We start from the raw sequence: 24,483 nt of genomic DNA, 5'->3' as shown, positions 1-24,483 counted from the left end.
ACTAAAGTTAGATCTGGGAGATATGGGTTAGTCCTCCCTCATAAGAGGCAGGACAGTTAGACAGTACTATCACTGAACACTGAGAAAGCACCCTATTTGGGGCCATACCATTGAGGTGTATAACTAAAAAGAAACTGTATGATGTCAAGGTGAACAATAATCATGCAGAACAGGATTATTCTACCACATCTAAGAGCATACAGGACAATATGAGAAGACTCCTTGTAGTAGGAATGATGAATATAGGGCTCTCCATGTGTGGCTGTACTGCAACAACCATCATTCCAATCCCTTGGCTGAGCTGCCAGGAACTGATGGGAAGTGCACTATGACATTGTGCAGACAATGTGTTCTTCATTGCTGCCTTACAGTTTAAAAGATACTAAATGTGTGATGTCAAAGTGGTACCAAGAACCCAGTGCACATGCATCTATTGGCCATTTCTCCTGTCATGCTTCTACATATTTCCTTTGTCAATGAATAATTTATTTAATTTGTAAATTGCACTCCCCACTTACTAGCTGTTTCATGTAATGTACAGTAATACATTAAATATTAACAACCTCCATAAGTACAAAATGAACCCCTTCCCATAAAAACATAATAGAGTAATATTAACTTTAAACATAAAAAGCGACAGAACAGAATGAAGGGTAACTTTAGGACCTCAATGATCCTTGCTATACTGAACCAAATCACAAAAGTAGCTCAACACCCAGAGGAGGGAGTTTTTTAAAAACTCTCTTGAGTAGCTAAAACCTAGAGCTTTCTAAGTGGTAGTATATATAGCAAGCTTCCAGTGGATGAAGAATCCATGGATATAGAGGACCAACTGCAATATAAATCAGAGGGCATGATTAGACTTTTGCAATACATAATTGTAGTGGGTCTAGACCCAGCCAACCCTGCCATTAGGCAGGATGTTTTGATTGCCACATGCAATGGTTTGGGATGTTGTGAAATAGCCATTATTTGTTGTTATATATTTACTGCTGGGGGTAGGCACTTATGGTATTTGGTGCCTCACCCGCCAAAATAATTTGGCTGGTTTTGGATACAATGTATCTTGACTTGGGTGTAGAGGAGACATTATTTTTTCTCTACTTGTCTACCGAAATGTCTGGGGGTTTGCTCTGGGTCTTGAACTAGTGCTTGAGGAGATTCACCCTCTGCAGTGCCAACCATGCAACTCTCTTCCTGCAGAGAAGTCAAGGAAGTGTCATTAGCTTAATTGGCCAGGAGATCCTTGGAAAAACTTCTGGATCAGGCTTGCTCAATACTGTGAGCAACTAGAAGACTGTTTTTCTGGCCAGGTCTGCTTTTTTCTTGCTCTTCCCCAGCTATTTCCATCCTTCAACTTCATAGATGCTGGGTCTGACAATTTCTTTCAATTTTACAAGTGTATTTTTAAATCCCACAAACATTAGTTAATATTTAACTATATTAATTCAAAGAAGTGTTCTGTGTTTTGTATTTATTTTGAAATTATATGTAACTTTCTTGCTATGTTCACTGTTTCTCTGTTTATTTTAAATATATTAGAAGCTTTTGTAATGCACGTAGCTACTCATCCAATATTTCAGACAGAGGCCACAGCTTCTTCTTGTGCAAATGCATTGAAATGACTCTTGAAATAAAATATCTAGCACTTAATTGCAGATGGAGAGTTTTAAATGCACCATTTGTTACCTTTAGTACCACATGTTGGAATAAATCCTAGCAAACCATTAGACCTGAAGGTAAACAAAGATCCAACACTTGAGATTTCAAATGCATGAGTAAAACATTTTTAACCTTTGTTGTCAAAATGACAACCTTAGAAACATAGGCTTATTTTAGCACATTAAAATACTTTCTTCTTTGTCATTTATCCCGCCCTGAATTGCACATATCATATGACTAATGTCCCTTTATGTGTGTTGCATGCCAATCCTAAATATCTGTAGCAGCATATCTCAGTACATTTTACTGTCGGTTATACTTAGTAAAATTTGCTATATTTGTACTGAAACTGGTAAAATACTACAGTTATGCTACACATTTGATTGGACCTTACTACAAGAACAACCAACAACAACATATTTAGCAAGAGTTCAAAGATATAGCAGTGTTAGTCTTTAGAATCAGTATGTAGAGAGATCTTGTAGCATCTTAGAAACTAACTAGATTACGGCACTACAATTTTATAGAGCTGTTATTCCACTTTAACTGCTCTGACTGCCTCCTGTTGCAGTCTGGGATTTACAGTTTAAGTGGGGGCATTTAGAATTCTCAGCCAATATGGAGAGCCAGCATGGCATAGTGGTTTGAGGGTTCAATTCTCACTTGGCCACGAAATTCACTGGGTGACTTTGGGCAAATCACATGCTCTCAGCCTCAGAAAAAGGCAATGGCAAACCTCCTCTTGCATAGAAGACCCCATGATAGGGCTGCCTTAGGGCCACCATAAATCAGAAATGACTTGAAGGCACACAACACACAAAAAGCCAACATGAATGTCTTTTTGTTGATTTTTTAATAAACAAATACAGTTAAAAATAAAATTAATGTGTAAGTCCTATAAATGTGTACCAGGGGTTTAAGTCCCAATAAACATGGTACTTCTTCAAAAATACATATGATTTCAATAGTGTTATACTGCTTCCAATGTCTTTTTTGCCACAGTTCACTGTCTATGTAGGTTCCAGTTCAGTGACCTTTACTGGTTACTGCTCTGGGGACAAATTGGATAAACTGAAGCCATTTGACAACTTTAAGTAGAATGCATACTTTTGGTTTTTATTCCTGACTTTTTCTCTTAGCGAAATATTCCAATTTTCTCCAGTTTTAAAATACCATGCACCCATGCCAAGTGCGGATGCATTTTACATGACTTCCAGCTTATGCAGAAGCCATTTGGGGAGGAGAACAATGGCTTCTAGCATCAACACTTCTATTATCAAAATGATGAATAAATAAACTCCAAATGTAAACAGATTTAAATGCAGAAGAAAGTAGCCCCCTCCTTTATTTTTAACAATTATAGGTTGTACCAAGAAATGAGAGTAAATAGAAATTAAAATGATGCAAATTTAGAAACTTAAAGCCCCAATTTATTTGTTTTTGGGGGAAAACTGCTGTACAGAAAGAGTTAAGTCCACTAGACTGTGAGAAAGAATGTATTGCTTATTTTATTGTTCATTTTTCCCTGATGAAGGCAAAGACATTACTGGCTCAGGAAGTGATAGAGGAGAATACATTGTGGTTCATGGTGTGTGGAATACAAGTTAACCTCATGGAAAGAAACAGGGACATCTAGTGAGCAACTGGACTAACTACCACAAAAAAAGGAATTATTTTTTGCCTTTTGAGAACTGTCATGACAGCTGTCAAAATGTCTACAGATAAAATATCAAAGACAAAACTTTACCAGTCAGTTAAGTCAACTGATTTGAATCAACTGCTTCTAGAGGAATTAAGACAGATGAGACTAGAGATGGAAGAGAAGAAACGTGATTTAAAGAAAAATTGGAAAATTGAATTAAAAAAACTTTTTGAAGGTAGAATACAGCGCGCCCGCGCCATATGCGGGTGTGCCTTACACGGCCTTGAGCATACGCGCTCAAGCCGTGGGCCGTGCACGGGGCAGAAGGGGCGGCGCGTCCCATTCAATTGAATGGGCGCGCGCGCCCGTTGCGCCCCACATGCGCCTGCGCCGCCGCGCATGAGCCCCATTGTTTCCAATGGGGCTCGAGCATAGGCGGAATTCACCTTACGCGGAGGGATCCAGAACGGATCCCCCGCGTAAGGCGAGGACGGACTGTATAAGGAAAATGTGAAGCAGGTAAAACAACCCCCAATTCAAATGATTTCAGAATTTGTTGGGACAGAAGGAACCAATATTAATGCAATGTGAGGGGCTGAAGAAGGTTATACAAAGCAGCAACACCCATAATGGAGAAGCGGATATTGGTCTGAAACATGGAGTTTACCGTGCGGTAAACTCGCGTTCTGAGCACCATCCGGTTATCATCACGTTCTGTGCGCGGCCCCGCTAGTGCCCGTTAGAACGCACTGGGGAACGTTTTTACCCCAGTGCAATAAACTTTACAGTTTTGGAATAGTAAGTGCAGTGTTTTAAGGTTTTAGGTAAAAACTGATATCTGGAAAGAAATACTATGTAAAATTTAAATAATTATAACTGCTTAAAGGTTGTTGGCACCTAAGTGGTTCTGAAATAAGTAATTTTTGAGATTTATGAGTTTTGAAGCAAAATGTATAAATACAGAATTTTGAGAATAGAGAGAGGGATGATGATGAGGAAAGTGAAATAATGTGATAGTATAGTTTTAGTAAAATAAAAGCTTATTAGGGGGAAATAGTAGTTTTAGGTCTTCGAAGCAGAGTAGAATTGAATAACATGCAGATTTTAATATTTGTGTGTGTGTAGACTAGAGGAAGCAGAATAATTTTATAACTACAACCATTTGCTTGTACATTGGAAGTCACTTATTTCCCCTTGGTTTTACTTTGTTTTTATATTGTGTTAGTTTGTGTTGTTGGTAGAGGTAGTTATGATGTATGTGTATGTTTTAAATCAATCAATGTTTATTGATTAGCCCTTAGGCCATATCAAAATAACACAAAAGGAGATAAAACACTATAAAATTCTATAGAAGTTCTATAAAAATTAGAAAAAGCTAAATATAATAAATCTAAAATATGAATAAAATACCTTACAGATACCATGTGAATGCCATACAATTTAAGTACAAAACCCATAAATGAAACAAAATTATAAAGTATGTTTTATATATTATTTTTTGTATTAATAAAATGTTTTCTTAAGCTTTAAATTCTTATAAGTACTACACACTTCATTTAAAAGTTCTACATCAGACAGTTAAAACTGAACGTCCTATGTGAACAGAAAGGTCTTTGCCTACAGGAGGAAGGAGAGCAGAGAGGTTGCCAACCTAGCTTCTTGTGGCAGGAAATTCCACAGTCTGGGAGCAGCTACTGAGAAGGCGTTCTGTGTTCTCATCAAGTGTCCTTATTATGGTGGAGGGAATGAGAGAAAGACATCCCCCTGGTGATCTTACAACTTGGGTGTGCTCATAATCTGAGATATTGTTAGCCATTATAAAGACCAGAATCTGCTCACGTAACAAGAATTTTCCTTCCTTTCATTCTCTTAGGCCACATCATCTTCCCCATTCTAGGAATTGTCTCAAACATCTGAAGCAGATTTGGAGTCCAAGGAGTCTGCAAGGTGGCAGGCAAATTTGCTCCACCAGTAATAACTATTCCACCACCTACATATAAATTATATATTATAGTTTGTTTCTAAAAATGTCAGTTCAGTTTTGGACTGAGACCTTGACTTGCATTCATTAATGTGTTGGTATATGTTTAATTAAAGCAATATATGTTACTCAGTGTTTTGCTTCCACAAGAGTAGATAATCAATATCTATCTGAATAATTAAATCACCCCATTAATTTCCTCCCCCCCCCACACACACTATAGGATTGAAGAAGAACAGAAGCTTTTGGCAGAACTGCAGTACAATTTCAACAAGCTTATTTTATGGTTGGACGAAGGAAGTAGAACGGTTGGCATTCCTCTTGAACCAGGAAATGAATACCAGTTAAAAGATACTCTTGAAAAAGTGAAGGTAATATACTTTTGAAGAACTACATATTCTTTCTTCATATTTCCTTTTTTCTTCACCTCCCCCAGTAAATACATGCCAAATATATTTATCATATTCAGTTCTATGCTGCCATATAAAGTTGATATTAAGCATCTATTATATATAATAGAACCCTATATTATGTGGTTTCAGTTATATGCAAAGAACTGTGGGTCTCTCAGTAGTCACAATTGCACACTGTCCCAGTCAATTGTCTGGCAGAAGCATACCACAGAATTGTACTTCAGGACCTAGAAAATCCCTAGAGAACACTTTTTATAGCATTTCTAGCACAGTTTGTGATCAACTTCTGTTTGAAGCATACCATAGAATCACACTGGAGGACCTAGGAGATGCCTAGAGAGAAGATCATAATTTATTTATGTAAGCATTCCAGATTATATGTTAAATTAGTCATATGTGAAGGGTCCCAGAAAGGGTGTATTATGGTGTTCTCCTGTATTCAAAATCAACATATTAATTTCATCAGTTTTTTTTTTTTATTTTCCCACTTCATGACATAGATAGCTATGCAGAGAAAGTATTATAATGATGTTGAAAATGTTTCAGATTTCAAGACTTATGAAAGGTTTAAAAAGAGAAATAGGTAAATTTGCTATTTAGTGTCAAACACTTGAAGCCCAGTTTTAAAGTCATTAGTGTCTATTGCCAGTGTTTCAGAAAATAAATATAGAAACCTATTTTAAGATACTTTTTTATAGACAGATACTTTTTATAGGCAGAAGACGTCAAATGGCAAAAGGTACACATTCAGAACACATCTTCATAATAGCAAGGTAATTATCAGATGTAAACAGAATCTGTCTTGCACAAAACTTCGCAAAGGCTCAGATAACAGTATGGGTTACTTCGCTTCCTTGGTTCATGGTGCTTCTCATAACTGTAAAGTGGTGCACCACTTAATATAGCCAGGAGTAGTTGCAAAGCCGAAAAGTCTAATATCTGAGACCTAGTTTAAGCATGACATAAACCACAAGTGAAGTGTTTCATGTGTTAACATCCACTGCAGTTTCCCTCTCTCTAATATGCTAAGCAAAGTAAGTATATTTGATTATATTTGCATTCAGCATTACAGTGTCAGAAGCATATCTCCTTGGCCAGTTGAGAAAACATTTTGCAAATCAAGGAATAAATATCAAAAAATGAAGCTGCCAAATTATTAAAATCTTAGGCAGAAGCTTTGCTTCATATCTTGTCATAAACAGAGGTTTGATTAGACATGACAATGCAGTGACACCATGGTTTTCTGTCAGTCTGTTCATCTTGAGTGATCTGTCATTTTCTATTTTTATAATATATGATGGATTGATTCTGCTACCATTATTGTTCTAAAAAAGAAAAGCGGTTTATAAATGCAAGCATGCATAAAGAAAGAAAATGGCACAGACATGGTTTGGAATATTTTAATGAGATGGAATCTCACTGTACTAGTATGGATTTCAGGAACAACTCCTCCTATAAGCAAGCTCTGAAAATCTTTGTGCATAAAACATGGCTTCTTACTGTTATTATAATAAAGTAGTTGAGAGAAATTTGGTCTCGGCAGTTTGAATCTAATCATGTATATAGTTATTTGGGAGATAATATCATTCAATTTGGTGTGATAGTTTCTAAACAGAAACTTATAGGATTGAACTCTCTTCCATTCTCCTCAGGAGGTGGCATGCATCAGATCCCCCAACTATGACACCAAGAGAGGCTTTGTCCTTTCTCCTCTCAAAAGCATTTTTGGTGTCTCTACTGCCCCTTCTCCATCACAGGAAATAATTGGAGGCTGGATCAGTTGCTTGTTCCATCTATCTTAATGTTTGCTTTTTACTGCTACCAAACTGTAGAATTAATGCAGTTTGACACCACTTTAACTGCCATGACTCCATGTTGTGGGATCCTGGGATTTGTAGTTTGTTGTGGTACCAGAGCTCTCTGACAGAGAAGGCTAAAAGTCTCACAAAACTAAAAATCCTAGAATTCCATAGTGTTAAGTCATGGCAGTTAAAGTGGTGTCAAACTGCATTAATTCTGCTATGTAGATTCAGTTATAGACTTGGAAAGAGTCCAATGGATCATCACATTCTGAACCTGAAGTATTTGAACCTAGTTTTTTGGACATTGACTTGCTCAAGGTTACCCAGTGGATTTCTGTTCCTGCTCTACCATGGAAACCTACTGGTCCTATAAATTTCTGTTTAGAAACTATCACACCAAATTGAATGAGATTATCCCAAATAACTACTGTATATAGAGGATTAGATTCAAAGTGCCAAGAGAAACATTAATTCCTCTCAACTTCTATAATATAATAACAGTAAGAAGAAACCTACTGGGTGACCTTGGGCAAGTCACGCTCTCTCAATCTCAGAGGAAGGCAATAGCAAACCTACTCTGAATAAATCTTGCCAAGAAAACCCCAGAAAAACTTGACAGACAATTCCTAATGCACTTCTAGGGAACAGTCACACAAGACTGTGTTGTTGTTGCATGCCTTTCCACCTGATGGTGACACTAAGGCATAGGGTTTTCTTGGCAAGCTTTGTTCAGAGGGGGTTGACCTTTGCCTTCCTCTGAGGTTGAGAGAGTGTGACTTGCCTAGTAGGTTTCCATGGCTGAACACGAGATTCAAACCCAGTTCTCCACAGTGTAGCCCAGTGCTCAAACCACTGCACACTTTGGCTCTCAAGATTCCATTCATTCATTTGTTCATTCATTCATTCATTCAATATATACCCTGCTCTTGTGCCAGAGCGGCTTACAAATAGTTAATTAGACAGTTTCCAGTCCTCAGACTTACAATCTAAAAAAAAAAAAAAAAAAGACACAAAAGAGGAAGGGAATGGCAGTGGGGAAGGGGATCAGGTCCAGCAGATACTTCCATTTCTTCTCTTCCTCCATGGCCAGGAGAGTGACAGTTAGAATGTCTAGGCCTGGTGGAGCTGCACCTGCCCCTTCTCTCCCTCTGAGGCCAGGGCCAAGGCAGTTGGAATCTTTATTGGAGTATTGTTTTTATTATGCTGTTCACCGCCCTGATCAGTGGAAGGGCGGTATATAATAAAAGTTTTATTATTATTATTATTTATAAGTGCTAATAATTCTTTCCAAAAATATTATGTGGACACATCATAATTTATCAGTGTTGTTTTTTTTTTTAAATCTTCCCCCACTGTAAGGAAAATACAGATATGAAGAAGGGGATGTGGCTAAAAGATAGACTAATTCCCCTTTCCTCAGTATGTAGTTTCAGTAACTTTAGTTTGTAAACTCTTTGACTTTGGAGTTCATATGCATGTACAAGAAAAAGCACCCCTTCTTATGCTGTGAATCTAGAATGGGATCATCTACTTTTGCTAGTATTCAAAATGTAATCCTTTGGCCCTTTACCTGAGAGTGAACCTTAGTAAACACTGTAGGTCTTGCTTCTGAGTAAACTTATGTAGGATCATGCTGCTAGTCATCCTAAAAGCTTTTTCCCCCTACTTGGGACCAAAATCATTAGCTTGATGGTAGCTGTAAAAGAGCAAATTCTTGCCAAATCCTTAATGCTGCAAAACACTCCAGAAATGATTGAGCACTGATTCAAGTGCCTTAAAGAACAGCTTGAAACATTTGCCTGTTCAGAAAAAACTATTTTTTAAAAAAACCTTTTCTCTGTTGAGACTTTATGATAGCTGAAAAACTAAAGAACTAAGTATAAAAAAATCTCATAAAATGTCCTTGTTCTGACTCCTTTCTAAATTGATTATTGGCAAGATCTACTGAGACGAGAGGCAAAAAAGATATGGGGATAGTAGAGTGGCTCTGCATTTATTGCTATTTGCTGTCTTAGCTTAGCAAAGTTTGATAAACAATTCTGAGCAATGAAATTGTCAGTCTAGTATATATGTCACACAGGGCCAAAGGCTGCAAAACTGCAATGTTCTTGCTGAAATCTGTAACATATACATTTGAATAACATCTTTGTTGCCAATCTTAGCAATAGCAATAGCAAGTACAGTTCTATACCACTTATTAGTGCACTTAAGCATGCCCTAAGTGGTTTACAATGTGTAAGCTAATTGCCCCCAACAACCTGGGTACCCATTTTAGCGACCTCAGAAGGATGCAGACTGAGTCAACCCTGGAGCCCCTGGCTGGGATTGAACTCACAATCTTGTGGTTTGTGAGTGAGTGGCTGTAGTACAGACATTTAACCACTGGCCACAGGGCTCCTTAATCTTAAACTGATGTCCCCAATCTAGCCGTTGTCAAAGAATGTGGATTAGGATGCACATCGGAATATATACTCTCATGGAAATATGTGGATTGTGAATCAATAACATACACATTCAGATGCATAGCTAATCTATATCCACTGTTCTGGATCCTGCCAATAATACATGCTTAGAAGAGCCCTCCCTCCAATCCATCTGCCTTGGTCCAGGCCTTAGAGCAGGGGTAGGCAACCTGCGGCCCGCGGGCCGGATGCGGCCCGGCGAGGCCTTGGGACCGGCCCCAGCCCAGTCCTGCTGCCGATTGCCACCAGGGCCTTTGGCCTCTCGCGTGCAGGGGCAAAGGGGGCAATTGTCTATAGACGCCTAAGAAACATGCATTTATATTAACATTTTTTTAAAAAATCAGCAAATTTTTTTGCGTGTCCTCCACTTTTTTAAAAAAAAGTGTCCACCATTTGAAAATGTTTTCCTACATTTGTCCCGGTTTGTTTATTTATTTAAATTTTTTAAAAATTATTTAATTATTTATTTTTTGGTTTCGGCACCCCAGTTGTCTGAGGGACAGCAACCCGGCCCCCAGCTCAAAAAGGTTGCCTACCCCTGCCTTAGAGGGAGAGAAGAACCACTGGACCTCATCCCCTTTCCCTCCATCATTCCCTTCTCCTTTTGTTTCGTGTCTTTTAGATTGTAAGCCTGAGGGCAGGGAACTGTCTGATTAAAAATAATATTGTAAGCCGTCCTGAGAGCCATTGGGGCTGAAGGGCAGGAGAGAGAGAGAGAGAGAGAGAGAGAGAGAGAGAGAGAGATAGATAGATAGATAGATAGATAGATAAGTAAGACCTTTTGTTTTGTTTTGGCAAGTGGGGGAAATGGATCTCTTTCTTAGGGCTTCAGCTCAAAATCAGTGGAGTCAAGGACATTGATATAAATACTGAATTAACCATTCGGCAAGTGAATAAATAGCTGGAAGTTATCATTGGCTTTAGGTCTCAACATTAATCTCTTGTTAAGACAGAACAAGAGATTATATGTATTGTCTCCAATCCTCATCATCTCTTATCTTCATAGCCAATGGGCATATTAGAAGTGTTAAATTGTGAAAACATGTATGTAAAGATGATGATTGTGATTTTTATATAGTGCTCTTGAGAAAGAAGTGTGTGTGGAGGAGGAGCATGCCAGTCTATTGTTACATCTAATTGGATCCAATATGTTAACCCCCTTTTAAAAAGAAGTCAGTGCACCATATGTGTATTTTATATCTTGAAAACATTGAGAATCATTAGAAGTTGGTATTTTATCACATACACACTTTTTTGTTCTCCTGTGCTTTTAATAATTTCCTCATTTTACTTCATCTCACTATGATTTTGAGGTTTTGGTGACTATCTGTGTCATGAGGAGTGAAATCTACGTAATGCAAAAGTAGGACTGTTGACTGCCTCGCTTCGTTTCTTGAAGCATCACAACCTAAAACAAATGCTGTGGATATTTTGTGCTGAATTGAGCTCTCGAGTCTAGTTACTTTAGTTGATAAACTAATCAATACAGGTGAAGATAAGGGAGTTAAAAATTCTACTACAGTTCATTTTAAATGTTGCATTTGTCTGTTCCAGTTAAGAGAGGAAGAACTGCCTGTGCACAAGGGAATACTGAAACGATTAAATGAAGCTGGAGGAAAAGCACTTGGTAGTGCATCACTGAGCCCTGAAGTAAAACATAAGCTTGACACTAGACTCAAAGAGGCTAACCATCGCTGGATAAAGGTTAGATATCTGAACAACTGTGTTGTAGCATGTATCTGTAATCTGTTACTGGTATCTCCTATATTTTTCAGCAATAATTTTGCCCATTTTTCAGCATGCATTCTAAGATGTGCCTGTAGTATTTTGTACAGGAGCAAATGAGGAGACTAAAGCATTATTGCTGCTGTTTGTTTCACCATCATCAGTGAACATTTTTTCCACTACCACAGGTCTCTTTCTTTTGGCTATATTTCTGCAGAATTTTACTTCACACTTTAGTTTTAATCCACACTCTACTGGATGGGTTGACAATACTTCTTTTTAAAATGTTTACACATTCAAAAAAAGGTGACAATGGGCAAGGAGCACCTACTTTATTCTAGGACATAACTATAGTGTGCTTTGAGAATTGGAAGAAGATATTGAACTGCTGAAGTCCAAACAGTGTCCTGGCATTACAGCTATTGCTATACATTCTTTTCTGTCTCTCTGCTCTTTCCCTCCATATTTTCAAATGAGACAGAACAGAAATGCCATTAGTTCCAGTTAAATTACATGAAAAAGTAAACTTGGGAATGCTTGTTGCTCTCCTTCCCAGAACTATCACCCAGCCTCCCACATGTCTGCATTGTTGTTGGCATTATTAGATAATAAGAGTATTATAATATGATGGTAAAAATAAAAATACTTAGCATTTCATTTTAGATCTCTTGTTGGTATGACCTTGACAAAAGGTAAAATGCTTTTCTTCTTTTGATCTAGCAATAGCAATAGACAAGAGGACATCTGCGGCTGCTGTTAGAGCGGAACTAGAAATATATTCAATTCATTCTCAAGCCAAAATCAAAGTGTTTAACTATTGGTGTAAAATCAATGAAATGGGGCCAGATAGACTACCAAAATTATGTCTCTTAGAACAGTCTCAATCCCATCTTGAGTCTTCTTGGTTTAGACAAATAACAAACTTTATTATGAGCTGAGGTCTCCCTGTAACCTGCACAGTCAATGAACAAGCAAAAAAAGGTGCAAGACAGAGAATCCAGGATATCAAGGCCCAAAAAGATATAGCCACCCTTAGGTAGGCAATTTAAAATGGCTTAGCCGTTTTAAATGCACTTTTCAAAGACCTATCTAAAAATACAAATGCCAAAATACCTGAGGGAGGCATTTACTCGAGCTAGATTTGATCAGCTTGACACAATGGTAAGATACGGTAGATTTAATGGTATTCCTTACGATAAGCAAACTTGTATTTGTGGAGACCAAGAGATTGAAGATTTAGCTCATATTCTATTCAAGTGTAATTTGTACCAACAGGAAAGAGACCAGTATCTTGGTCCCTATATCAAACGATCAATGTTCTGGGATACCCATGTTAGAACTTCATACTTCATGAGTGGTCAAGATTCAAAAATATCTATTACCACAGCTCGGTTTCTATGTAAAGCAATACAGTTGAGAGCTAGATATGTGGGGACAATTGGGGTCAATTGTAGAGGTGATGAGGAATTTTGATGTGTAACTGATGTTCAGTCTTTTGTTTTATGTACTATCATTTTAAAGCCATATTTTCCCCCTATCTATTTTACCCATTTTTGTATTTTGAATCTTTTATATAGATTTTTATAATCAAGTTTTATAATTTTGTTTCATTAATGGGTTTTGTACTTAAATTGTATGGCATTCACATGGTATCTGTACGGTATTTTATTCATATTTTAGATTTATTATATTTAGCTTTTTCTAATTTCTATAGAAGTTCTATAGAATTTTTATAGCGTGTTTTATCTTCTTTTGTGTTATTTTGATATGGCCTAAGGGCTAATCAATAAACATTGATTGATTGATTGATCTAGCGATAATTTTGAAATGATAATTGTGAGGTAACTGCCTACAAGCTATAAACATAACACAGTGTGTTACCATCATTGTATGAATTAGGAATCTGAAACAACTTTGCTCTCTTAGCTAGACAGTATTTAAAAATGCCTTACAATTTCATGGGCTGGATTAGAAAAATAGGGTTAAATGATTATTTTCTAGTAATTAAAATATATATCAGTATCAATTGAAATGTATCAGAGTTAGTGTTGATCTTTTTTTTTCCATTTCAAAAATTTTCAAAAAAATACAATTTGGAGGACGGTTGTCATTTTAAATATACAGTGCGCCCACACTGTATGCAGGCATACCATACGCAGCTTCAAGCTTACGTTGAAGCCACATGGCAAACAAATGGCATGCGTGTCTGTGGCACATGTGCTACACCGCACCATGCCATGAGCATGCACCCCATTGTTTGTGTAAGGGAAGGCCCACTGTCTATATTTTGTTTACCTTTTTACAATAAGAAAGAATTTATGATGTGGTTAAGATTCTCTCAGATGAGATGAATCCAGGATCTCTCTAAAGAAAGTGCATTAAAAATATTTTTAAAATCCAAACTAAATCAAACTAACTAATCTGGACATCTATTCACACAGTAGGGAAGCAAACACCTGTGAAAAATATCTGAAATAACATGAATGAAATAACACTTTCCTGGCTACTACCTTTAGCAAATAGGTTTTAGAGATATTCTGCTTCTAATACTGGAGGTAATATGTAGCCTATCATGACTGATGGCCACTGATATCATCCATGAGAAAATTTTATTGAGAGAGAACTGGAGGATAAAAACCATAGAAGATATTGACTCTGAAGACATGTATCTTTTGACAGCAGCCATAGATGAACAATTTTTAAAAAAGGATGTTGAAAAATCATGTTTTCACATCTATACAAGAACTGTAATGCATAAGCACAGAAAAGAGCCTTAAAATCAGAGAGAGAGAGTATAATTGTATTACCTTATATTTGATGGATATTGCTTTTTGTTTTGAGCAGATGGATAAAATGTAGTCTCAGATGAAGCAGAATAGTGATGAAAGCATGATTTGTAAAATCCTGGCCATTACCTTTTAGAGTGTTGCTTAAAAATTGCACTTTCTTTATGAATGTTTTAATGATTCAAGCACTGAAGTGTTCTATGGCAGGCTATATTCCTGTATGTTAAGAATCTTTAGTTCATTTTTATTACACAAAGAAGCTAATAGCTGTATTCTTCTTACTGCTGTACTGAGTTAAGCTTGGCTACCTGGTGCTTCAAAGTAAAATAAAAGGACACCAGGCAATGGCCTTTGTGAAGAGATTCAGTTCTTGCCATGTACCACCTACCAGGACATGAAGCAGATCTGTAATGTATTTATTACATTTTATTGTGCAATAAATACACAGATAAACTGGCCCTGGGTCCAGTGAAGTGTGCATCAGGAGAAATGATTTATTAGTCTTTAAATTTATTCTTAGTTCAAGAGGGATGAGTCAGATTATGAGAAGGTAAGCTGGGTACCAGAAGCTGGGTTCTCTTTCTTTATCTACATTCATCCTAAAAAGGAATACTCTGGGTTGCCATACTTATTCTGAAATCCTTGCTCTGCTCTTGCATAATCTGTTCCTCTTTATTAGCATTAATTACTCAGCATTGAAGAAACCATTTGACTATTTACTTCCAGTCCAAACAAACTTTTTTTCCTTCTCAGCAAAAGAATTGAAGTGAGGTTGCAGGGCTCTAAGGAAAGCTTAGATCCTCCCTTTTAACCAGTCCAAAGGAAAATCTGCCTTGAGTCCCATTGAACTCACCTTGAATCTCATTGTCAGGGAAAGGAAGGATATAAATAAATAAAAATAATAAAGAAAGAATGAACATTTAGGGAGGATGAGACAGGTCATGTTAAAATGTACAACAGCAGTGGTAAAACTCATGCTCTCAAAGACTGTTTTAGCAGCCCTCAAAGCCCCATAAAGATCACCCCCATGTCCCCTTTGAAACCACCACCAAACATTTGATTTCCCCCTTTCATTCCTTCAGAATTAATATTAGAAACACTTTGTTCTGTCATGGTTGTGTACCTCTGAGCTGAACTCCTTCTCCCTTACTCCTTCTCAATGTAGACAGAGTTGCAGTATTGGAACTCCCAAGTTCAAGAACCAGACATGAGCCTGTAAAACATACTTGATACAAGTGTCCCAATTAAATAATAATGAATTTACTTCTGTAGTCTAACTGTCCATTATGGATTATACCAGCTCTCCAGGTCTGTTTATTTTAACCCAGTAGAAAATTGGAAAGAACAGGAACACAATCCAGGGAGATTAGTGCACAGCTAAAAAACCGCGACCTACTGCTGCCAATTTCAATTCAAATTCGGGATACATCCGGATTTTATTGCATTCATTTTGCCACTGATACTGCTGGCCAGGTGTAGCCCAGGTAGCTTCCAGCTAGAATCCAAGCTCAGCTGGCCTCTTTTCAAAATTAAAAACTTCTGCAAATTAGCTTTGCAAATCAGCCAGCTAAACTTGGATTCTACATCACGACCCAAGCTGTACCTGGCCAGTGGCATCAGCAGCAAAATGAATGTGATAAAATCCAGATGTATCCCTAATTTGAATTGATATCAGCAGTGATAAGTCATAATTTTTAGCTGTGCCCTAATCTCCTGGATCTCCACAATCAGTCTGGATGCACTGGGAGGAAATGCTGAAGATTATAGTGATGCAGAAAGAGAAAGAGGGTGTGGTAAAACAAGAAAACAAACAAGAAATCTGCAAATATGCTAACACCATCCACATAAATCCACATACTCCTGACAGAGATCCTCTAATTCTAACTTGAATCTACAGGCCCATATACACAGGCCAAAATAAAGCTGCTTCGGGTCACTTTGGAGGTATGCTAAATGAAACACACATCTGAAGAGGCCAGAAGCTGCGCCAAAGCTGTGCTCCAGTCTTTAGGACTGGAGCATGGTTTTGCCACGGTTTCCAGCCTCTTAGGATGCATGCATCATCTAAACACCATACCTCCAAAGTGACCTGAAGCAGCTTTGTTTTGGCCTGTCTGTATGGGCTCTACATTATTAAAATACTCCTCATTCTACTTCAATAGACTGTAATCCAAAAGGGCGGTCTGCTGCCGCCCTTGTTTGCTGTGCGAAGGAGTCATAGCAGACAAACCGCGTGGCTCCTCCGCGCAGCAAAAAGAACCCACAAAAAGCGCAGCAACGTGCGGATGCTAGGCGTCCGTCACGTCAAAATGGTGGCACCCATCTGCATAGGGCGCCGCCATTTTGACGCCCTCATCACATGCAAGGGGCAAGGAGCGACTAAAAGCGCTGCCCCTCACATGTGATGACAGCACCTCTACGGGCCTGTCTGTAACACACCTAAGATTCATTCTGGTTGCTTCTGGGCCGGGTAGGAATTTGTGCCCTTGTTTTCCCAAGGGTTTCTTTTGCCTACCCTACACTACTGGATGGGGAATTGGATGATTGGCTTAGGGTGTGGCCATAAATAGGCCTCAGGCATAGGCGGTGGGAGATAGTCAGTTCGGTGAGCACCTCAGCACCCTCCTAAAGGATGAAGGTGGGTCTCTGGAACAGAGGTTTATGTCTTGAGACTAAACACGAAGGGAAAGAGACTTACCTTGGGGCTGGCTTGAGATTCAAAACCTCACTTAAGTCTTGAGAGTTAAGTGGGGAAGTCTCGGGTTGGCCTTCTGGATGAGGGCCGGCCAGGGAGCAACCCAAAGTATGGATTGCCCTTGGGGTCAGGTGTTTTCACCTTTTTGGAAGCTTGGGAATTGGTCTTGGAGCAGACCATCCGCCAGCTGTTCCTGCACAAGGTTCTCCCCCCTGGGCTTGCAGTTCTCAAGAAATAAAGTTAAATAGGTTGAATTTTAATAAAGTTGCCCATTTTATAACCCAGTTCTCTGTGTCTGGTGTCATTATTTAATGAGTTGGTCAGCAACACAAATTTGCACAGGAATATAAAGACAATTAAGTTTTGATATGAATGTGTGAAAATTTGCAGCAATTTGCACGATACACTTACATGTAGACTAGTCCTTAGTGAAGTCTGGAAGAGGAGCTTGTTGAGGCCTAAACTCTTCCAGCAAGTAGCTCTTGAGAGTTAAGCTTGCATTTTTATGTATCAGTAAGTTTAACTTAAATTGATTAAATAAATCACAAAAGTAGAGCTGCAAGATAAAGCTCCCAAACTAAAAGTGAACTGAGAAGATTATTGCTAATTTATGTCTTTTACTATGCACAAGGATAATTTTGTAATTTTGGCCATAATTAGTGTAGATGGAACAGAATATTTGTATTAAGATGCTTTTAAGTATTGAAAAACATTGCAACACACATTCCTTTTGAAATAAATAACTATTTTAGCATATTTAATCTAAATTTTTAAATTGAGAGAACATATGGAATTGGGTAAACTGTGCTTAAGGGAGTACTAATTGGTGTGAATTGCCTTGTTTAGCTAAAACTGCTGCTCAGGATACCTATTATTATTATTATTATTATTATTATTATTATTATCCCAGCAACATTTTAATGTATAAATAAGTGATGAATGGGTTGTGTAAGATTTGGTTGCATGCCTACACACGCCCATATGCCAGGCTATCTCAGGAGTAAAAAGAAAAAGAAAAAGAAATAAAAGCCTCTTCTGTTTAGAAACAGTAATTTTTTTAAAAAAAAATCCTGCTTATAGAGTATGTATTTTCTGTTGTGCATTCCCTCTGTTACTGAACCTTACTTGTGCACCTAGCCCAGAAGTTTCCTTCACAAAGCTGTATTATTTTGATCATTTATATATTTTTTAAAATTATACTTATGCCTCTAAGCACACACTAGAGTTATCCTAGGCTGGCAATGAGTCAGTAGAAAAAATGAAATGATCCTGGAATAAGAAAATGAACTGAGAACCATCCCCAACCAACTGTGCAACAGAGAATAGCCATCATCCTGAAATTATCCCAATCAAAACCTGAGCACACCCAGACTGTTAAAGTTGTCTTTGAAACTATTTGAGATCAAGGCAGTAATCCTACAACCCCAAGAATTCTAGGCAAAACTATCAAACCTTTCCTAAAAGCAAGGTGCTAGATTCAAAACATGTTCACCTTAACTGTACTTGTGCACACATACACAAGCCAATTTCTATATGTAACTTTAGTGAAAAAAAAGAAACTAAACATATCATAATGCAAATATGAAACAAATACAAGGCAGAAGAAATAAGTAATCTAATTTAGCTGCTGTAGGTGAACTGTAAACTTTACCTTTCAGGAGTAAGGCTTGGACTAACATGAGTCTTGGTGCCACAAGTTTGAGACAACCAACACCACCACCTCCCATCATTCATTTTATAGGGAAACTGGTTATAATTAACCAATCAGGTCCCTTAAAAATCCAACTATCCAGGATTCAGGACTCTAGTCCAAAACACACAGCAGAAATAATTTAGTTTGTAACCACTTTAACTGCCCTGACTCAGTGCTAGGGAATCCTGTTAATTGTAGTTTATTGTGGCCCCAGAACTCTCTGACAGACAAAGCTAAATGTCTCACAAAATTACAGTTCTCAGAATTTTCTAGCATTGAGCAAGGGCAGTTAAAGTGGTCTCAAAATGGATGATTTCAGCAGTGTTTTTTGGACCTCTGGGTAAAGTCTGGAATGGTCAGCCCCCTTATTGTTTTTTTCAGTTTCTATAATATGAAATTGTCAGCAGTGCTAGTGAGAAATTGGTTGGGTATTTCATTCTTCACAGATTATTTCCATCAGGTTTTAGGAAAGTTAGGTCTTCCACCACCACATATTCTCCCCTTTATGAATGTTTGGTTATCTGTTCCAAGAGGGTATCATCCTAGAGGCCTGTAGTAGACCCCCAATGAAATGTCTCCCTCATTAATATTGATTTAAATTTTCTCAGCCAATTTGCAGTGCTCCAAGTCATGGACCAGGTGTACACACTTGGCTTTCATTTACTGATACATGTAGGAAGGCAGGAAAACATGCATGACACAGATATTACACATCACTGTAACAATTCCCTCAGCATCTCATGATAGGCAGTGACACACAACATCTGGCTTTCACCATTTGAAATGTTCATGCAAAATGCTCACATTGACATTTTCTATTCATTTGATCCTGTTCATAAGTTCTCAGAGACCTATCATGTATATGTGTGTCAGCTGCTAGTATTAGGAACATAGTTATTTTATGTTCATAACTAGCTTTAGGACAAATTTCCTTTCAACCAGATTGTAATATCAACCCGCTATTAACCAGTTTGCTCACAATAATATAATTTGCCTGTTTTAATATTCACTGACATGTCAGCATCTCTGAAAGGTACTGGGCAAAGATGTTTCTTTGCTACCTTCCTCTAGATGCCAATATCTTAACCCTGGACTATACAGAAGGATGCAGATGACTGTAGCAGAAATAAGATGTTGAATGATGTGGCATGTTGGTGCTTTGCCAAATGATAGTAACATTAACTTCCACAAGTAGCTGTCTTATTCACCAGCTACATATTGTGGGTTAAAAATATGTGGTAGGTAAAGTTGATATATGCATGTCAAAGTATATTGGTAGAAATCAAGTTAACCAGGTAAGAATGAATGATTGATGAAAATCTCATAGTCATGTTCTGATACCTGGATTGATAAATTTGAAAAATAAAGCACAAAATTAAACATGAGAAGACATTATTTGGAGAAAGAAGGTATCTTTCACAGGGGAGAGCACATCAACTGGCTTCTAAATCTGTTCCTTGCCATGTAAGTAGTTGTTGCCAGTAAACAGATGAGATCCCATCTGTTCCTTAATAACAAATTTAGGTAGGAGCTTTCTCTTTCTTAAGATTCTGACACTTGCAGAGGAAAATGTGTTGCAAATCTGTGTGCTTCCCAAAAAAGCACTGCATAAATCTTGGCTGTTGGTAAGGAAACTAAAGCTGGAGTCTACAATGCTGATGTAACAATGACTAGCTGGACCTAGTAAGTTTCAGCCATTGAACTTTAGAGGTGATTCTGGAGTCATTGTATCTTTGAATTCCTAATAGTAGCAACAGGCAGAAAAGCTTTGTAATTACCATCTAAAATTAGTAGTAAGGACCATTTGCCATAACTGGAACAGTTCAATGTGCTGGATTGACCAGTGTGGTTTGTATGCTGTGGTTTCAATGTGGTGTGGTGCACAATGCAAAATCATCTATCTTCTACACCAATAAAGAGATGGAAATGTCTAATTCAACAGATGCATAGATGAAGCTTCAGATAGAGAAGTCTGAAAAGCTTTCTTTCCCTTGTATATAATCCCATTAGATTTTACTTTCTTAAGAAAGCCAATATTTAATAAATAATTAAGTTAGCTTTTTAAAGCAGAATATTAAGTTCTAAGATGAAGACCAAATAAGCTATACCTTCCTCTTCCTCTTAGAACACAGCCAGGATGAAGAATAGCAGCATAGGCTGAGGAAATAACAGGCTAGGAAACCTGAGAAGTTCTGTATCTCTGACTACTCATACCCAGACAGACCCAAACATCTTACATATAAGTATCTCTCTCATTTCCAACATAAAATACTTTATATTGAGTGATAAGAAGTCTATAGGAAGACAACACTGGCCTGAAACTCACAGGCAAAAAAAAGCAATGTCTGGCCGCATCAGGGATGTGGTGTGCCGATGACACATGCCCCCAGATTGGCTGAAAGCTGCTCCAGGGCCAACTAAGGCAGCCTGAAGCCACTGGAAAAAGGAGCATGGAAAAAGTGCTCCTTGCCAGTGGCCCATATGGGACTGCAGTGGAGATCCACTTTCACAGCAGGCCATGCAGTCCCTGGCTGATCAGGAGTCAATCAGGTCCTCCAAGCTTCCCAGAGACTCTGAAGCACTGAGGCAATTTTTGCCTAGTGTCTCCAAGGCAAGTGTGGGAGGCGAGTTCCTATGGAATGAGTTGCTGTGTTCTTAATGAAACAGCTTTAGGATGCTCTATTGTCCAGTCACTACATTGCTGTAATCTGAAAGTTAAAGCGAAATTAATAGCAGTTTCAAAATCTGAAAAAAGGCTTGCAACTTTCTTGTCTGAGGAAATTAGACTTCTCTAGAGGTAAAAAGACTTTTAATGGCTTTGGGGACTCTCGAAGCAAATACTTGTAACTGTAAAAGGAAACCCAAATCTCATGTCATAACCTATTATTCAGATTTAATTCCCTGTACACTTATATAATTCTGGGTGACATTTTGTTAAGTAAAGAGAAAGTCTTTACACACAATAAAATTTTGACTATTTAGCTATGCAAGATTAAGGCACTGAAGATAGCCATGACATAATTATTAGACTGCATAAAATGAACATTCTTGTGAAGAAATACATAAAAAATTAAGACCCTCAGCTGTTACCAAATATAGAGTTTAAATCTTTTTAATAATTCAGTTCCTAAGATGTCAATTAACTTACCTTAATTAATTCTTGAACTAACAAGCTAAAATTCAGATTTTCAGATGTTTTAGATTAATATTTGGAGAGAAGTGAAAGTATGGGTAGTGATTATTATCCAACCGCAACAGATCAAGTATATTGCTGACTTCCTACAAATGTAATAAACTATTTAATTTGCATAAATTTAGCAATATTCACCTGCTCTTTAGCTGCTGAAAAATTCAAGAGAAAATAAAATAGCTGAGAATTTATTCTAATTTTACTGATTTTTAAAATAAGTATCAGGTCAGAGCCTTCTTTGCTACCTTGTAAGTGCTTTAATCTGCAACAGTACTACTCTGGAAACAACAATATTTATAACAGTGAAAGGCTGCTTAGAATAACAAATTGGCAATTAAAATTCTTAACAAAGATTAAGATAATGAGTGAAAAAAGTTCAAGTTTTGAACAAATGTTGATTTGCCAAGATGTTGCCTTGTTAAGTACATATTTGTAGCTGCTTTCTTTTTCATCTCCAGATTGGGAGAATGGTCAGTAAAATGGCAAGCACATGTCCTTGGAAGTAATTGAGAAGTGTAGTACTTTATCATTTTCAGGCAAATTCCCCACTTTAATATACTCATAGGTTCTGGGCTGCTTACAGATGAAAGGAAATATATCTTAAAGCTAGAAGAATGTGGAAAAAGGCCATGAAAATATTGAAGAGCTGGAAGAATTCCCTTGTAAGGACAGATTGTCTAGAATTTGAGGGAACATCATTGAAGTGAATAAAATTACACATGTTTTGTACAAAATACAACAAAATACAAAATACACAAAACAGTGATGCATTTATAGTTATTTTATATTTCCCCTTGGTGCCCCCTTCCCCGGAACCATTTCCATCCTTATATTCCATCCAAAATTCCAGTTAATCTTGCGGAGGCAATTTTCCATCTTCTTTTAATAATAATAATAATAATAATAATAGGATTTATTTATATACCACCCACTCACTGGGAATCTGAGCGGTTTACAACAGAGGGTATAATAGACAGTTCCCTGCCCTCAGGCTTACAATCTAAAAGACATGACACAAAAGGAGAAGGGAATGGTGAGGGGGGGAGGGGATCAGGTCCAGCATTTTTCTCTCCCTCTGAGGCCTGGACCAAGGCAGATGGACCGGAGGGAGGGCTCTTCTCCTTCAGGCTAGCCCTGGTGGAGCTAGCTTGCCTCTCTCTCCTTCAAGATGGAGGATGAAGGGAGGGCTTGTCGTCTTCCAGGGAGGCCTGGTGGAGCTAGCCTGCCTCTCTCTCCCTCAAGATGGTGGATGAAGGGAGGGCTTCTCAATACTTTCTCAATAAATTCTTTCCAAATCCCCTCAAAATCGTTTCTTTTCCATAGTCCTTTTTTTACTTTCAATTTACATGTCAGTTATCATTAATTGCTAATTTCCATACCTCTTTATATCAATCCTCCACTTCTATATTTATTTTTGTTTTCCAACACCTTGCTATAATTAATCTCACTGCTGTAAGTAAAGTTGTTACCAGATCTTTTTCTTCTTTTTTCTATTTCTCTAAGTTATATAATGATAACAAAACTATACTCGGTCTTCTATATATTTTTATATTCATAACATTTTCTATTTCTAATATCTTTTTTTCCCAAAAATTTTGTACATATTTACATTGCCACCACATATGAATGTAGGCTTCTATCTAGATGGTAATAATAACTCTGGGGTGTTACTATTGGAAAGGATTGGACTTTTCTCGCTGTGGTCCCAATGGTGATCTGCCTCTTCTGCATCTGCTATTTATATTTTTAAAAACACATACATAGGTTTGGTTATTTTGTACTCAAGATATCATGTTGGAATATTGTTATGTATGCCACAGAAGCAGAAATTTATTTTACAGAATTAATTTTTTGATATTTAAAGGTATCCAAAGATCTGCCGGAGAAACGAAAAGAAATTGAACATATGCTAAATAATCTGAACCAGTTTGAACAACAGTTGGGTCAACTAAAATTGTGGCTTTCTCCCATCAAAGAACAATTGGAACTTTACAATCAAGTGGGACAACCAGGAGCATTTAACATAAAGGTAATGCTTTAATTGTAACTATATACAGTCAGCCCTTCTTATACATGGATTTTTTATACACGGATTCAAGTATACACAGTTTGAAAATGTTCAAAAAACTATAAATTTCAAATATCAAACCTTGATATTCCATTTTTTATAAGGGACACCATTTTGCTATGTCATTATATTTAATGGGACATGAGCATACACGGATCTTGTTATACACAGGGGATCTTGGAACCAAACATCAGCGTATAATAAGGGTCCACTGTATATATTTAAAAAATACTATTTACCTGTAACTAAAGATGTGTTTAAATGGTTGTTTTGTCTTACTGTTGCATAGGGAAATAACTTTATTGTATTTCCACATAAGAAGAAGGTTTGTATGATCCATTCTAAAAATAATGAGCACAAAATA

At 37.4% G+C, this 24,483-nt stretch overlaps 1 protein-coding gene across 9 annotated transcripts in view; it reads left to right on the top strand.

The window, feature by feature from the left end:
* Positions 1–24,483, top strand: part of LOC149319486 (dystrophin-like) — a 1,434,671-nt gene that overhangs the window by 973,568 nt on the left and 436,620 nt on the right. For all 9 annotated transcript variants that reach the window (XM_089511816.1, XM_089511819.1, XM_089511811.1 and 6 more), the window contains 3 exons: positions 5,509–5,656; positions 11,517–11,666; positions 23,916–24,080. In XM_089511816.1, coding sequence (XP_089367942.1) covers positions 5,509–5,656; positions 11,517–11,666; positions 23,916–24,080 — 463 coding nt within the window. The remainder of the gene's footprint in view (positions 1–5,508; positions 5,657–11,516; positions 11,667–23,915; positions 24,081–24,483) is intronic.

This window comes from Sceloporus occidentalis, unplaced genomic scaffold (genome assembly GCF_023333645.1).
Source record: "Sceloporus occidentalis isolate IW3139 unplaced genomic scaffold, rSceOcc1.0.p SCAF_2, whole genome shotgun sequence".
Lineage (NCBI taxonomy): Eukaryota > Metazoa > Chordata > Lepidosauria > Squamata > Phrynosomatidae > Sceloporus > Sceloporus occidentalis.
Note: the sequence above shows the minus strand (reverse complement) of the source record. Positions and strands in the feature narration are given on the sequence as shown.